At 37.2% G+C, this 14,203-nt stretch overlaps 2 protein-coding genes across 5 annotated transcripts in view; both read right to left on the bottom strand.

The window, feature by feature from the left end:
- The window catches only part of LOC132123500 (arf-GAP domain and FG repeat-containing protein 1-like), a 28,577-nt gene extending 17,074 nt beyond the window's left edge, over window positions 1–11,503 (bottom strand). For 3 of the 4 annotated variants that reach the window (XM_059534151.1, XM_059534152.1, XM_059534150.1), the window contains exon 1: window positions 11,084–11,503. In XM_059534151.1, coding sequence (XP_059390134.1) covers window positions 11,084–11,250 — 167 coding nt within the window. In that variant the 5' untranslated portion in view covers window positions 11,251–11,503. The remainder of the gene's footprint in view (window positions 1–11,083) is intronic. The other variant, XM_059534149.1, reaches the window with a different exon arrangement.
- A 1,426-nt stretch (window positions 11,504–12,929) lies between these two features.
- Window positions 12,930–14,203, bottom strand: part of LOC132123025 (large ribosomal subunit protein mL44-like) — a 4,462-nt gene continuing 3,188 nt past the window's right edge. The window contains exons 2-3 of the mRNA XM_059533557.1: window positions 13,671–13,849; window positions 12,930–13,350 (exon numbers count right to left, since the gene is read on the bottom strand). Of these exons, the coding sequence (XP_059389540.1) occupies window positions 13,173–13,350; window positions 13,671–13,849 (357 nt within the window). The 3' untranslated portion in view covers window positions 12,930–13,172. The remainder of the gene's footprint in view (window positions 13,351–13,670; window positions 13,850–14,203) is intronic.

The raw sequence follows: 14,203 nt of genomic DNA, 5'->3' as shown, positions 1-14,203 counted from the left end.
ATATGTGCATTTTACTGTAGTCTTAAATATTAAGATACACAGGAATGTACAAGAAGCAAATGTGCAAACGGTGACACTGTCAGTGTGTCTATGTGAGGTAGTGAATGATGAATATCTTACTGATAAAGTGAACATTAAGATAAACATCAAATTTAAATTTTGGGGTGAACTATCCCATAAAAATGACATTTTATGATGCAAAGATAAAATGTTAAAGAGGCTAAAAGTTCAAATATAAATGCAAAAAATGAATTACATCTAAATGTATAAAGAGTAATATTGTACTTTTTTTTTTTTTTATTTCTGCATTAAAACAGGAAGCAGGAAATGTCACATGCCTAAACAATAGTGGGTTGCACAAGATGATGGTCAAAATCAAGACAAGACCTGCAGTGAACAGAGGTGAACAAGATGAAGAGAACAGGAACGAGAGAAAAAAAATAAAAAATGTGGGTAAGAGAGAGAGTAAGAGGGAAGGGGGAAGAGACAGAAAGAGAGATAAAGCAAGACGGTGAGAGAAATGGACCCACCCTGCGCTGGAATGTGTTTGCCCAGTAACTGACCCCACCGTAAAACTAACAGGGAAGTGTTTGTGGGAAGCTAGACTTCACCCAATCTCTACTCAGGTAACGCTCCTCTTTCTCAGGCCAAAGATCTGTGTTCCTGCTCAGAAATTCATGGAAAGAAATCACGTGGTCAGCTGATATGGTTTCTCCCAGTAATGCTTGTCATGATATCTTATGAGCAGGATGATCAATGGCCAATATTATACTGATAATATACAGTATAGGCTAGGGCTGTCACTTTTAGTTTGAAAATCGATTGCACAATCGATCGGGCCAACCAAAAAAAGTTTTGAAAATGAAAATAGGGAATCGATTTTAACCAAATATGTACACTATTCATTTTAAAATAATTAAACAATTAAAAAATATAGATGTAACAAAACTCACAAACAAGCAGAAAAAAAAATAAAGAATTCCGAAAGTGCAGTATGCGTTGCGAAAGCTAGACAGAAAATACCAGCAATTTTACGCGCCTATAAGACCCAGTGACGTCGAAAATGCTGCGTTCACACCAAACACAAATAGAGCGTCTGGCGCGAATGATTTCAATGTTAAGTCAATGTAAAGACGCATTGACGCACGTATAGAGGTCTCGCGGCGCGGTAGATGCGAATTTGCCTCATTCGCGCATCTATTTACAGGAGATTCTGAGTTATGAAAAGGACCATTGCAAGCTGACAGCGACCAGCTTTTGTGGTGGAAAATTGGCAGTAATACCCCCACCTTGCGCAGCTGGCAATGAAGTACCTGAGTGTCACTGGGACATCAGTGCGGTCGGAGCGCGTCTTCTCAACAGCTGGACATATGGTGAATAAAAAACACTCTGCTCTGGACCCCGAAAATGTTGATCAAATTGTTTTCCTGTCCAATAAATTTGTAATGGCCCTTTTGCGCATTTCATTATGCCTGCGTAGTGCCGCCTAGCCTAGTTCAATAAAAAAAAAACACACATGGCCTGTTCTCAAGTCCATTTAAAGTTTCATTTTTTTGAACAGTTGTTTGAAATGTACGGAATCATTATTTAAAATAATCTTGGAGATTTTTGAATTGGCTAAATCATAAATGCAGCCGGGTTGAAGCCTGCAGTGATGTTTTTCTTTTGTTATGGCAGCCGTCCCCTCTGCATATAAATTTTTCGATAATGTTGCACTCCTGTTGCTGTTTGTTATTCTGCATGAAACTTCATGCCAATAATTAAGAAATATTGCTGACTTGTGCGTTTCCAGCGCTCTCTTTACGTTCGTCCGTTATTTGACGTTGAAAAAGGAAACGTCTTTTTTTTAGACATGGAAAATCGATTTTACAATCGATTCAATGTACACTTATGTCTTAAAAATCGAAAATGATTTTTTCACAAAAGTTACAGCCCTAGTATAAGGTGAATCCAGGTAAATTAGGTCTATATCGGACACTGAAAAAAATATTTTTTACTGGAGGTTGCCCTACATAAAGAATGATAGCACTCATGATGGAACAAATATTTCACAATAAAAAATAACAATAATTTGAATTAAAAAAACATAGCATACTTTTCAGACCTACTGTGATTTTAACCACCAAATGCAGTGAATATGTGAGAAGTGTGAGTGGAGCAATGGCCTTTCACACAAGCACTGACACAGCTCTGAAGTGAGAGGACAATGTGTACTTCCTGTCCTGTTTCCACTTCCTGTGCACATGCAGACCACATGCTACTGACGCAGCAAATACTTGACATACACTTCCTTTTCAAGAAATTTATATTCACTGGATATGGTCATATGTACGAGGCAGAGAAGGATCAGAGTGATAATAAATGCACAGATGAGAATGTGTGATTAGAGTTCAGATCAGGTGAAAGGAAATGCAGCAAAATCACTACAAGATATCAGTCACAAACACAGAGCTGAAGAAATCAAAGCTATTTGATACAGTGTTGGGAATGACCGAGGACCTAGAACATATAATGTTGGACGAATAACATGCTAAAGTAAAGTGTAATTTTTTTTGGGTTAGGATATAGAACAAAATGACTTATGTTCAGAATAAAAAAATCAGCTTACAATTACGATCGATGTCTGAAATTTGTAGGGCTGTCAACTTTAGTCGTTTAGTCGACTAATTGGTCGATGACGTCTTGGTCGACTGACATTTATACTGGTCGACCTGTTGCATTTTTTTTTTTTTCACCAATGAAGAAATTTTCATTGATTTACTCCTTGATATTTATTCCCTTTATTACCAGTTATATATTACTGCATTCTAAATATAATTAGCCTATGTTTTATCCCAAACTTTAAATGCTTTAATTTAGACATAACAGCGCCAGAGTTTAGCGCACCCACGTGAACACTCGGGAACCGTACCTGCGGCTGGCTGCACTGCTGCTTCGCGCTCAGTAAGGAATATAGGTAGGTTTGCTGTATTCATTCAGTTAGAACAGCTACTTGTTTTGGCTTTTGTCGACAAAATGTCCAAGGAATTTAAATCTTTTGTCTGGCCGCATTAAAAAAAAAAAAACGACAAGACCGTTACTCCAATCCTCCCTGGCTGTAGGTCTCACATCTGATTTGTGATCTTCGCTTAGAATGGAGGCATACATGACAGTTAAAGCCCATTTTATCGATGCGGACTTTAAAATGAATAGCGTTGTGTTAGAAACAAAGCAGCGCACACGGGAGAAAATGTCACTCAAGTCGCGGGCGCTTACCACATTCCACCAGAGAAGCGGGTGTCAGTGGTAACGGACAATGCTGTCAACATGCTCTCGGTGGAATTACTGAAGGGATCCGGTCAGTGGCCAGACGTGTGCTCCTCACTTTGCAGTTAAAAAAAATCACTTAATTTTCAAAGAATTGTATAATTATTATAGTTTTATGTATTATTGATGTTTTTGCGTTGTTGTTTTATAAATACTCTATGACAATTGTTTAATAAATGTTCAATCAAAATGCAAAACATCGCGTTTTTTCACGTCTTTTTTTTTTTTTTTTAGTCGACTGATCGTTGCGCAGGACAGGACTTTGGTCGACTAAGCATTTCTTTGGTTGACTACAGCCCTAGAAATTTGTATATTTTTATATGGTTATACATCAAAACAAAAATCAAAACACTAAAAACATAAATACTAAAAGTATGAAAAATAAGATTTTCATTAATCTGAGATTTGCTAAAGATTATATTTAGCAGTGCTTATTTAATTATTAGTATTTTTAAAGATTAAAACTAAAATGAAAGATTAAAGATTAAAACTAAAGCTAAATTGAGCATTAATATAAACTATATATAAAATATTAATTTTATAATATATATTATAAAAAAATTAAAATAAAATCTCTAATGTGACAAGAAAATATAGTACATGCCTAGTTTCTAATAAAATTCACTCAAAATCTTCAATCAAATGAATTGAAACCAAATTCAGCACTGAAAAGATTTGAAAAACGCTGTGTAAAAGCAGCATGGCAAAATCTACATTCAGTTCTTCAGGATTAAAACTGGGAATCACTGGCACACTTGTGAATAAGGCAAAGCCAGAGGACCATCTCCCCATGCAAACGCCCTAATTAAAATCCAACACTTAATAGCTCATACACTAACAGCTTTAAATGTTAATCGATTACTTTTCCATAACCCACACAAGAGAAAAGTGCATATACTATACCTTTGACCACGATGTGCTTTTAGCTAAAAATGATGTGTAATAAGGTTAAAATGGCTAAATGCACAAGTGCAAAGACTGTATTAATAAGTACTAATTACTAATTAAAAAGTCACATATTTGCAGACCAGTTGTGAGGGGAATCGCATGCTTTGGCTGACTGACATCTGGTGCAAACGCTCCAGTGCAGTGAGCCGACGTCTCTCTGGTGATACTGAAGTCATTTTGGAAGCTGTTGCTTAGAAAAGAACCCAATTATCTCCTCTGATGGAGTTTACCAGGACAGTCATTGTTCACAGACACCCCTAGCAATGGTGGGACATCTATAGACAGTTGGATACTTACAAAGACATATACATAGTAATAATATAGCAAAAAACAAGTTAGCATTTTTGCACTTCCGGGTCCATTATCCCGAGGTCAGCTGGTCTGTGGTAAGTTTAACATATTTTCATGTACCATATTTTTCGGACTATAAGTCGCACCTGAGTATAAGTCGCATCAGTCCAAAAATACATCATGACGAGGGAAAAAACATATATAAGTCGCACTGGACTATAAGTCGCATTTATTTAGAACCAAGAACCAAGAGAAAACATTACCGTCTACAGCCGCGAGAGGGCTCTCTATGCTGCTCAGTGTAGACTACTGGAGCAATGAGTGCCCTCTGGCGGCTGTAGACGGTAATGTTTTCTCTTGATTCATTTCTCTCGGTTCATGTCAAATTAATTTTGATAAATAAGTCGCACCTGACTATAAGTCGCAGGACCAGCCAAACTATGAAAAAAAGTGCGACTTATAGTCCGGAAATACGGTAATAACCCACTAATGGAAAAATCTTGTTGTCTTTTCATCAATGGAACCAGCGTTTAGGGGTCGACCGATATGTGTTTTTCAGGACTGATGTCGATACCGATTATTACAGATCAAGTAAACCAATAATCAATATTTTGAACTGATATATATGTCTGGTCTAGTGTTGTCAAAAGACCCGGTACTTCGGTACCAAGTCGGTACTAAAAAAATTTAAATGTGACGGTACCAGGTTTCTTTAAGTACCGGTAGTACCGAGGTCCCGTTCAAACCCGGTTCAGCCATAGACAGTAAAAGAAAAGGTTCAGCGCTATGATTTCCGCGAAGCAGAAAATGAGGACGGAATCTCAAAATCCAGTCATGAAAATGAAACTTACATTTTAATATGGACAGTCATGGAATTTGTCAAATTTAGCATACATTAATCAAATCGAATCTCCATATGGACCAGTATCTGTAAATGTTAAGCCGCAAAAGTTGTTTGAAATATGAATTCGTGTTCTGCGCGTCTCTGTGTAAATTAATGAATGGCAGAGACGTGCGGGTTTGTTTACTACATAGACCGAAGAGCATGACGCTTGCATTAATTTCAGCATCTGAGCTTCAGAGTTCTCTCTCCATCAAGCGATCTGAACTTTTCAGCTCATCTCAATGGACGCACATCGCACCTGATGCTCTGTAAACTCTTTGTGAAGGAGCACGACTCGTCGCTTTACTGATAGCGCTGTTTCTCACACATGCAAAGAGAGAGAGCAAGAGTCTTACCACGCTGAATCGACACGCTATATGTAAACTATTCTTTGTTGTCTTCTCCTGTCAAAATAATGGAGTTCATTTAGAATTATTCATTCATTTTCGAACAAGCAGAAGACATACCGGTCTCTCCGGTAGTGGGCGGAGCTAATGCGCAAATGGCAATTTCATTGGTTGGCGCTGATCTCTTACCGTCCCTGTTTTGATTTCAGCAAATCATTTTGACCGAACGCAGACAACGTGATTAACATTCATGAGCCCAGCAGCTCATCAATTCATAGTGCATTGTATATACATAAGTATGATAGTAGAATTAGTAGTAGTATTATCAATAGTCAAATGACAAATATGCATTCATTAGGCCTAAAAGTAAATTTTTACATAAAGGCATTGTGCTAGAAATATTACTATTATTTAGTAAAATGTATGTGATACTGCTACTGTTGAAAAAAATTATAAAACTTTATTTTTTTAAGAAATAAATCACAATATTTCTTCCATGTTTTAATTTTAATAGCAAATACCCTTTATTTACCAAAAATAAAATGTTTAAATTTCATAAATTAAAAGACAAATTAAATTTGGGTGAAACTTGTTTACTGTTTGTAGAAAAACTTTAAACACAATTGTTAATAAGTATAAAGAATGGCATTGGTTTTATTTTTAATGCTAAAAAGTTTTTTTTTTTAATTAGCATATTTTTGTGTTTTGCTTTGGTACCGAAATTGGTACCGAGAGCCGTGGATTTTCACTGGTATCGGTACCGAATACTGAAATTTTGGTACCGTGACAACACTAGTCTGGTCTAAAAAAGAAAATTAATGTCAAGATTAACAATAACAAGGGCTCGGACAAAAACTTTAAATGCTTTTAAATTATTTTATCGGCAAATCGGTTTTAAAAAAAGACAGATAACCATAAAAATGCTTAATATCGTTGCCGATAATCAGTCGACACCTACCTGCCGCCAGCATGATGCTAATTTCCAGGTAGGCCTACCAAAATCAGTCATCCATTGTTACATTTTAGTTAGTTTAGTTTTATGGCGATCAGAGTGATCCAACTAGCTGTCAGCCCTCACAGCTGGGCTCAGCCTTGTACAAATACACCAGACACCATTTCCAAATGAACTAACATGATCCTGAACCCCTCTCCTCATTCCAGGATTCCAGAAGTGTTCAGCTAGATCAACACACTCATATTTCTTTTATTTGCTCAATCAATTGCACCCATCTCACTATCCCCTCTGCTCTGCTTTTTTTGTAGAGTTAATGAACATTTCTTTGTAATTTTGTAGAGTGGTCACTCAGAATGACATTCCAGAAATCTCAGTATCTGGACAACAGGAGGACATCAAACCACACCCCACTAAAAGCAAGACCATTTATCAATAGCTTTACTCAGAAACCATGCCAATATATCAAACTGCTTTTTGCATTTCTCTCTAAAGTGCTAACAGGGAAGGCAGATTGTTCCAGCTCTTTCGTGGGATACAGTGAGAGATCATTCTCAAACATCGCGTTGATTTTTGAGCGAGTGGCTCAAATGTAACTGTTTGGACCCAAGACAATTGCAAGACTCTTCTAAAAACTCAAAGATGTAAATATCCTCAAGTCTAACAGAACGGTCTTCTCATCCACTTGACTGCTGGGAAATCAAACCCTTTTTTTAAGCAAACCCTTATCATTTTTCAAACTAGTTCAGACAAGTTTAGACTCGTTTAGACTACTAGAGTATGAGACAACGCATCATCAGAAACACACACAGAATTAAAGAACTAACACAGCTAGGGCTGTAGCTATCGAATATTTTAGTAATTGAGTATTCTACCAAAAATTCCATCGATTAATCGAGTAATCGGATAAACTGTGTTTTTGCTTAATTAAAGTGCAATATTAATTATGCAAGAGAAAATAAGACTCCTGGGTCTTGTGACGGTCACGGAGGGACCGCACGTTCAACATGGACGTTAATACGCACACATACGCACAAATACACACCAAGACTGTTTGGTGATACAAGAGTTTATTGTAATTATTGATCAGAGAGTGAATGAAATACCTGTAAACTATGTGTATTGTTCCCGTGTAGCATTTGTCCCGTGATTTTTAGAGTCCTGGTAAGAAACAATGGCAGGAATTTTTGGTTCCGCTTAGGGTGGGAATCTACCATGTATTAATTGAGCGTGGGGGTTTCAGGGGCAACGTGGCCGAGTTGTTGCTGTCATTTCCTGTTTAATGTGAACGAATTAATAACATCAAAGTAGATTTATTAAGTAGAACATCATGCCAATATGTTTCTTTCAGACTCTGTATATTTAAGGGAACATGTGTAAAGTGTTTTCTGTGAGTTTGTCCCTCCACATGTGGTAATGGTGCTGGCCACCAGTATAAATGTGAATGTCTTTGTAATGGAAGGTAGTCTGTGTTTGTTCCTGCAGTGGAGAGTGTGGCCTGAGGGTTGCAGGTATTTTAATCACTCTCTGATCAATAATTACAATAAACTCTTGTATCACCAAACAGTCTCGGTGTGTGTTTGTGCGTATTAACGTCCATGTTGAACGTGCGGTCCCTCCATGACCATCACAGGCCTCTTAAAATAAACAAATAAGTTTCCTTTTTTAGAAAAAAAAAATATTTTTAAATGTATAGAATGAAATTCATACATCAAAAATAAACATTAAATTATTACCCATTGTTTCTCTGTCTGTACTTGTACTGTGAACAATAACAAGAAAGTTGACAGATGAATTAAGTGCATTTAAGTGCCATTCAGTTGGGGTTTTAAATAAAGCATTTTCTGAGATGCACATTTAACATTAAACACATAAAACATTAATTGAATTTATATTTTATTATTGAAAATTAACTTAACTTTTTGGTAAACAAACTATTAAAAATAAAACATGGAAGAAATGTTGTGTGATTAAACCTTTAAAAAAAAAATAATGTTTGATTTTTTTTTTTTTTTTTTGTAGTAGGCTATGTACATTCTGCTGAACAATAGTCTTTAATCGGACTTTTATTTTGACGGGCTGACTGACGTACCTTTACAGTTCTGTGTATGTGATGTGTCGCTAGTTTTACTCAAATCAAACGGTCAAATGCTGATGAAGTGACTGTCAGAGCAGTTCTGGAGATGTTGTTCATGTGTTCACGTCCTAGTGAGACAGCAGTCGCTGAAATCACCGCCGAGCGTCACGCGCGCTTTCAGTGTGTGTAAATAAAGGAAGTCGCGCTTCTGCTCCATTGATTCATTAACACAGACATGCAGAACATAAAGGAATTTATATTTAAATAGTCTGTTCCGGCTTAATATTTACAGATATTAGTCCATATCGTGATTTGATGTAAGTGCAATTCAGATTAATTCATTCAAAATTTAGCAAATTCCGTGCCATTCCGCGTTAAACTGTAAATTCCATTTTTATGACTGGATTCCGCGATTCCCTCCGCGTTTTCTGCATCGCGGAAATCATAGGGCCCTAGCTGTGGTATGCCAGCTCTGTCTTGCAATGGACACACGCCACGACGTTCTCTTTACGTTTGCCCGCGCCCTCAAATCAAAACACTGCTGACTCCTTGCAGTATACGATTTCGGAAGCACCGCTTGTGTCTCCTTCCGCTTTGTGGGTGACGTAAACGCGTTGTGTCACATTAAAAAAAATCATTGAGAAAGAACCTGACGTGAGATTTAAAATAAATTAAAAGAGGCTTCGAGGCAGAGGAATTTGCCTCGATCATTTTTTGTAATCGAGTTACTCGAGGAATCGTTTCAGCCCTAAACACAGCCAATTCAGAAAAAAACACATTGTGCAATACCAAAAAAGAGTGTTAATCACTGCAAAAAGAAATAAATAATAATAATAAAAAATAATAATAAAATAAAACCTTTCCAATTAAATTTTAATTAGTCAAGTGACCTCCATTAGACCACTTAAGACAGACTGACCCATGTGCAACAAAGATGATTCCTATTAATTCAAGGAACCATGGCTGTCCGCTTGTATCAAAGACACAACGGCACTTTAAATGCATCATTCAATTAAGGTTCTGCCAATTTAATGGCATGTTTCAGCATTCATTACTGTGCCAATTTGATGTTTATCAACTAACAAGGAAGAGTAAATTACATGGAAAAGGAATTCTGTGTAAAAATCTAAACTACACAAGGACTCCGATATCCTTGTGTATCCGATATTAAAACTGAACAATGCCAACAACAGATCAGGATGACCATATGTACCTATGTTATCCACACTAGACATTTTAAACCTTTCAAATGCCACAGACCCCAAATATGATCATGAAGCCCCTCTATTCTAAAATTTTAAAAGCAGATTTAAGTTTTCATTAAAGACTAAACTTATTAATATTATAAATATGCATTTTTTGTGGAAATTTATATTTCTATTATTTCTACTATTACTAATCTTTTAATTTAAAAATATTTAGTTAGACGTACAATCAAATCATAAAAATAATATGAATAAGTTATCAACATATTTTTTTTCATATTTTAATACACCAGTACAGTACTATATTGTGTAGACAGCAAGACCAATATCTAAAAAAATAATAATTAAAAAACCTGAATGTCTAACTAACTCTTCAATATAGTACTGTACTTATAGTCGCGTTATTTAAATTTTTCAAATACATTTATTTTGATACTTTTTATTACGTTTTAACAATGATTTTCTCTAAACTCTTTCACAGATCACATAGCACTCCTCTGATCTACACCATAAAAGCAACTTGAAGAATAAATTCAGCTTCATTTGAGGATTCATCAAGCCCTCCGCTATCAGGACAACGCTGCAGGGGGTGAACACACCCTTTATCTCTCACTATCCAGCTCTTCCACGTGCTGTACAGACCTTTATCTGAACCACAAGGGCCAGTCCTTACTGCTAGACACATGAGCACGAAAAGACCAGTGATAAACCCACAGGTAGCTGCTCAAGTTTGCTGGAAAGGATTGAGAGGAAGACACACATGAGGTTACTGCATTAGCCCAGCCACACACCAATAACGCCTGGTTAACTGACAGATTACCAACCCCCAAGAAGACTCAGATCCCCATTCACCCACTCCTATTTACATGTTAAACCTCCTAGCAATAACATTGATGTAAATGAACCAACAGCTGGGTTTAAAACTTAAAAACTGCCTAACTAGATATGTTTATGTCGTCACTGGCGTTAAATAACGCGGTTTTGATGTCTAGATAGGCAGCCCACTAGGGTTTGACACAGCCGGGGTGTGAAAATAAAGAGGCTCAGACAGAGACAGACAGGAGGGTGGCTCACAGGATGCCCGAGCAGGAGGTGCAGACGAACGAGCCCACGGTCATGTTGGCGTAGGTCGGCCCGCGCTGGTCGCAGTCGAAGCACTTTCGATTGGGCGCCAGACTCGTCATTTCCCGCAGCATCTTCAGGTGTTTTTCCTCCTGTTTTCGCTTCGCGCTGGCTGCCATGGCCGTTAATATGACGTCAGGCTATAAAAAATATATAATACAATACAAATCCAATATGTGTTTGGTATTAGACACGGTCTTCCTTTAAGTCGTATCAACGAGAAAGGGACTGGAGTTCTTCAGAAAGGCTTCACGTTTCGCGAACGACGGCAGAAAAGCGCCGTGGTGAAGAGAGGAGGGTCCTGAAGAGCAAGGCAGCCCGCACACTCTACTTTCACTGCCACGGTGTGAGCGACTCAACGGCCAGCCCTCCCACTCTGTATTCACACGTGACTCAAAGCGTGCAGTTCAACATAACGACCAACAGGGGGCGAGAAGTACTGAACGGAAGGGCTACCAAAGGACTCTAAAACTGTCCACAAGACTTGTTGTGCGGTGTAAATCTATTTGGAAATATAGTAAATATACACTCATAAAAGCTTTGCTCAATATTCGTACGTTATTACTGAGAAGAAAACATGATGTTTTTGTGTAACAAACCCACTAGCACCAGAACCCTAGTAATGGATCACAGGGACTAGCTAGGCCACGTGACCATAATCGAGCCCCGCCCGCAAGACTTCTCGAGTGCACGCTCTCGCTATCATTTCAATGTTCTTCACCCACGGCGCCCTCTAGAGGAAGACATGGACGGCTCGCAGTAACACAGCCGCCTATAAACCGGCTTCAACTCTCTGCAAGAGTGACCTTGCTCAGAGGATTTGGCTCACAGAAGACATAAATCGAGTTTATTAAAAGATGGACACGAATATGTATAATTAAATGATAGATGAAGCTGCGTAAATTAAATAAAGCAGTATTGTGTTGCATTGGCCTAATGCTGTATATTTCTCATATTTCTGTAATCACATACCTTCCGCGTCTTGAACCTTAAAATATTTCAAATGAATTCCTACACTGAAAAAATGGTGTAGGAACAATACTCACATACTGAATTAAATTGGAAATTTTGAAGGATTTAAAAATAGTTTGCTTGTATATCATACAATTGCTTGTAATAATCTGTCTTACATACTTCAAAAAACCTTTTTACAGTATACACCATTTTTTTCAGTATAATTTAGACATATTACCCCCAAGAATCCATCTTTCTATACAATGCATGTAAATACAATATTTAATGTGTTAAAGAAATCAATGATGGGAAGAAAGACACCTAAAGGAAAACCTACCAAATCATTCTAGAAAAGATTTTTAATATAAATTCTAAGTTACAGATTGGTCTGTTTTATATAAAAGTTTGGCAGGCTTTTAAAACAAATGATTTTGCTCATCAGGGTTCATCAAGATTAGAGATGTAGCAAGATGGATAAAATGATAGGTTGAAAACATATAACACACGGAATCTTCAAAAAATAATTTTGAAAATGATTTAACAGTCAGAAATATCTAGCAATTATTTGCATTTATATCCATACCTATGACTGTTTGACTGCTGGCCAAATAAAGTCTGGCTGATTAGATGAGTCAAATATCTTTACAGTGACAAACTCAGAGCCACCGTGCAAAACTAGTCTCCATGACAACTCAAAAAGTTCTTGTTGCATTCGATCCAGACTTAAGTCTTCAAGTGGAATATTTTTATTAGGAACCAAAGTTTAACATATATATACATACATTTATATGTAGAAACACATCTACAGAACTTGCACCTGCAGAGCAGAAGAATGCTCTTAATATAGATGTATATAAAGTTTTATTGCCATAGTCTGTGGTACATCAAGAGTTTCATTCTTTTGTGGCATATTGATTTAGACTCCAGTAACTCCACAGCCACATTTCAGCAAAATAAATCAAGTTTCCCTCTACATGTAGTTGTGATGAAGGAGATGATGATGAATGTCGGATCTTCAAAAAGTGTCCCACTGGAATCTGCTCTTTAAGCTACAGTACAAAACATTGTCTCTTGTAGTCAATGTCATTTATCCGCTGGTAAGAGCCTGTGCGCTGGGCTTCTGGAGCTGCTCATGGGGGGCAGTGTAGTCCCATGGTCTGCGGTTCTCAGTGAAGCCGTAGAGTTTCCTCAGAGCCACGCGTGCTGCCTCTTCTTCAGCCGCCAGGACAGTCTCGCCTGGACCCTGAGCCAGCAGCTTACCGTCACTAATACAATATAAAGGAGGTAAAAAAAGATTTAGCATTTTAAAAATCAACCAAAAACCTAAACTGAGAGGAGTATTGATTATTTGCTACAGCAGTGGGTCTGAATTGTTTCTTGGAGGAGACCAGAATAAATTCCACTCAACCCTTAGAGACACTTCAGATGAATCAACTAGAGATTCACTTACAGACTGTGGAGAATATAGATCAGGGTGTATATATTTAGCAGCATGACATTACACAGTGCTTCATAAATGTTAATCATTTTCAGCGAAATATACAACAAAGTGACCAAATGCAGGTTATTAACCCTTGTGTCATACCTGTAAAGCCCGACGAAATAGAGAGGGAGGACAGTGCTGGCGCCGGCGGACTGGATGAGGCGGGGCTCGGGGAGAGCTATACCTATACAGGTCAACTCTTTAACCAGCAGCCCCGTGGGATCAACCACTTTCCACAGGTCAACCAGATCTTTCCCGATTAGCTGAGTCACCAGGAAATCCTGCAAAATCACACCCAACAGATGGATCAACATTTGGTGCACAAAGATTAGGGTCCGGAACACATATAATGCAATGTAATAACAAAATACAAATATTCAGAATATAATTAGAAATATATATATATTTTTCTTATTAATTTTTAATTTTTACACACAAACATATTTATACACACACATTTATAAAAAATAAAATGTTATATTAAAATGATACATCTATATAGATTAAACTGGAAAAAATGAATAACATCCATGAACACAGTAATTTTGATATACATACATATATATATATATATACACACACATACATATACATCCATATATACACACACACATACATATACACACGTATATACA

The sequence above is a fragment of the Carassius carassius genome, chromosome 41 (genome assembly GCF_963082965.1).
Source record: "Carassius carassius chromosome 41, fCarCar2.1, whole genome shotgun sequence".
Taxonomy (NCBI): domain Eukaryota; kingdom Metazoa; phylum Chordata; class Actinopteri; order Cypriniformes; family Cyprinidae; genus Carassius; species Carassius carassius.
Note: the sequence above shows the minus strand (reverse complement) of the source record. Positions and strands in the feature narration are given on the sequence as shown.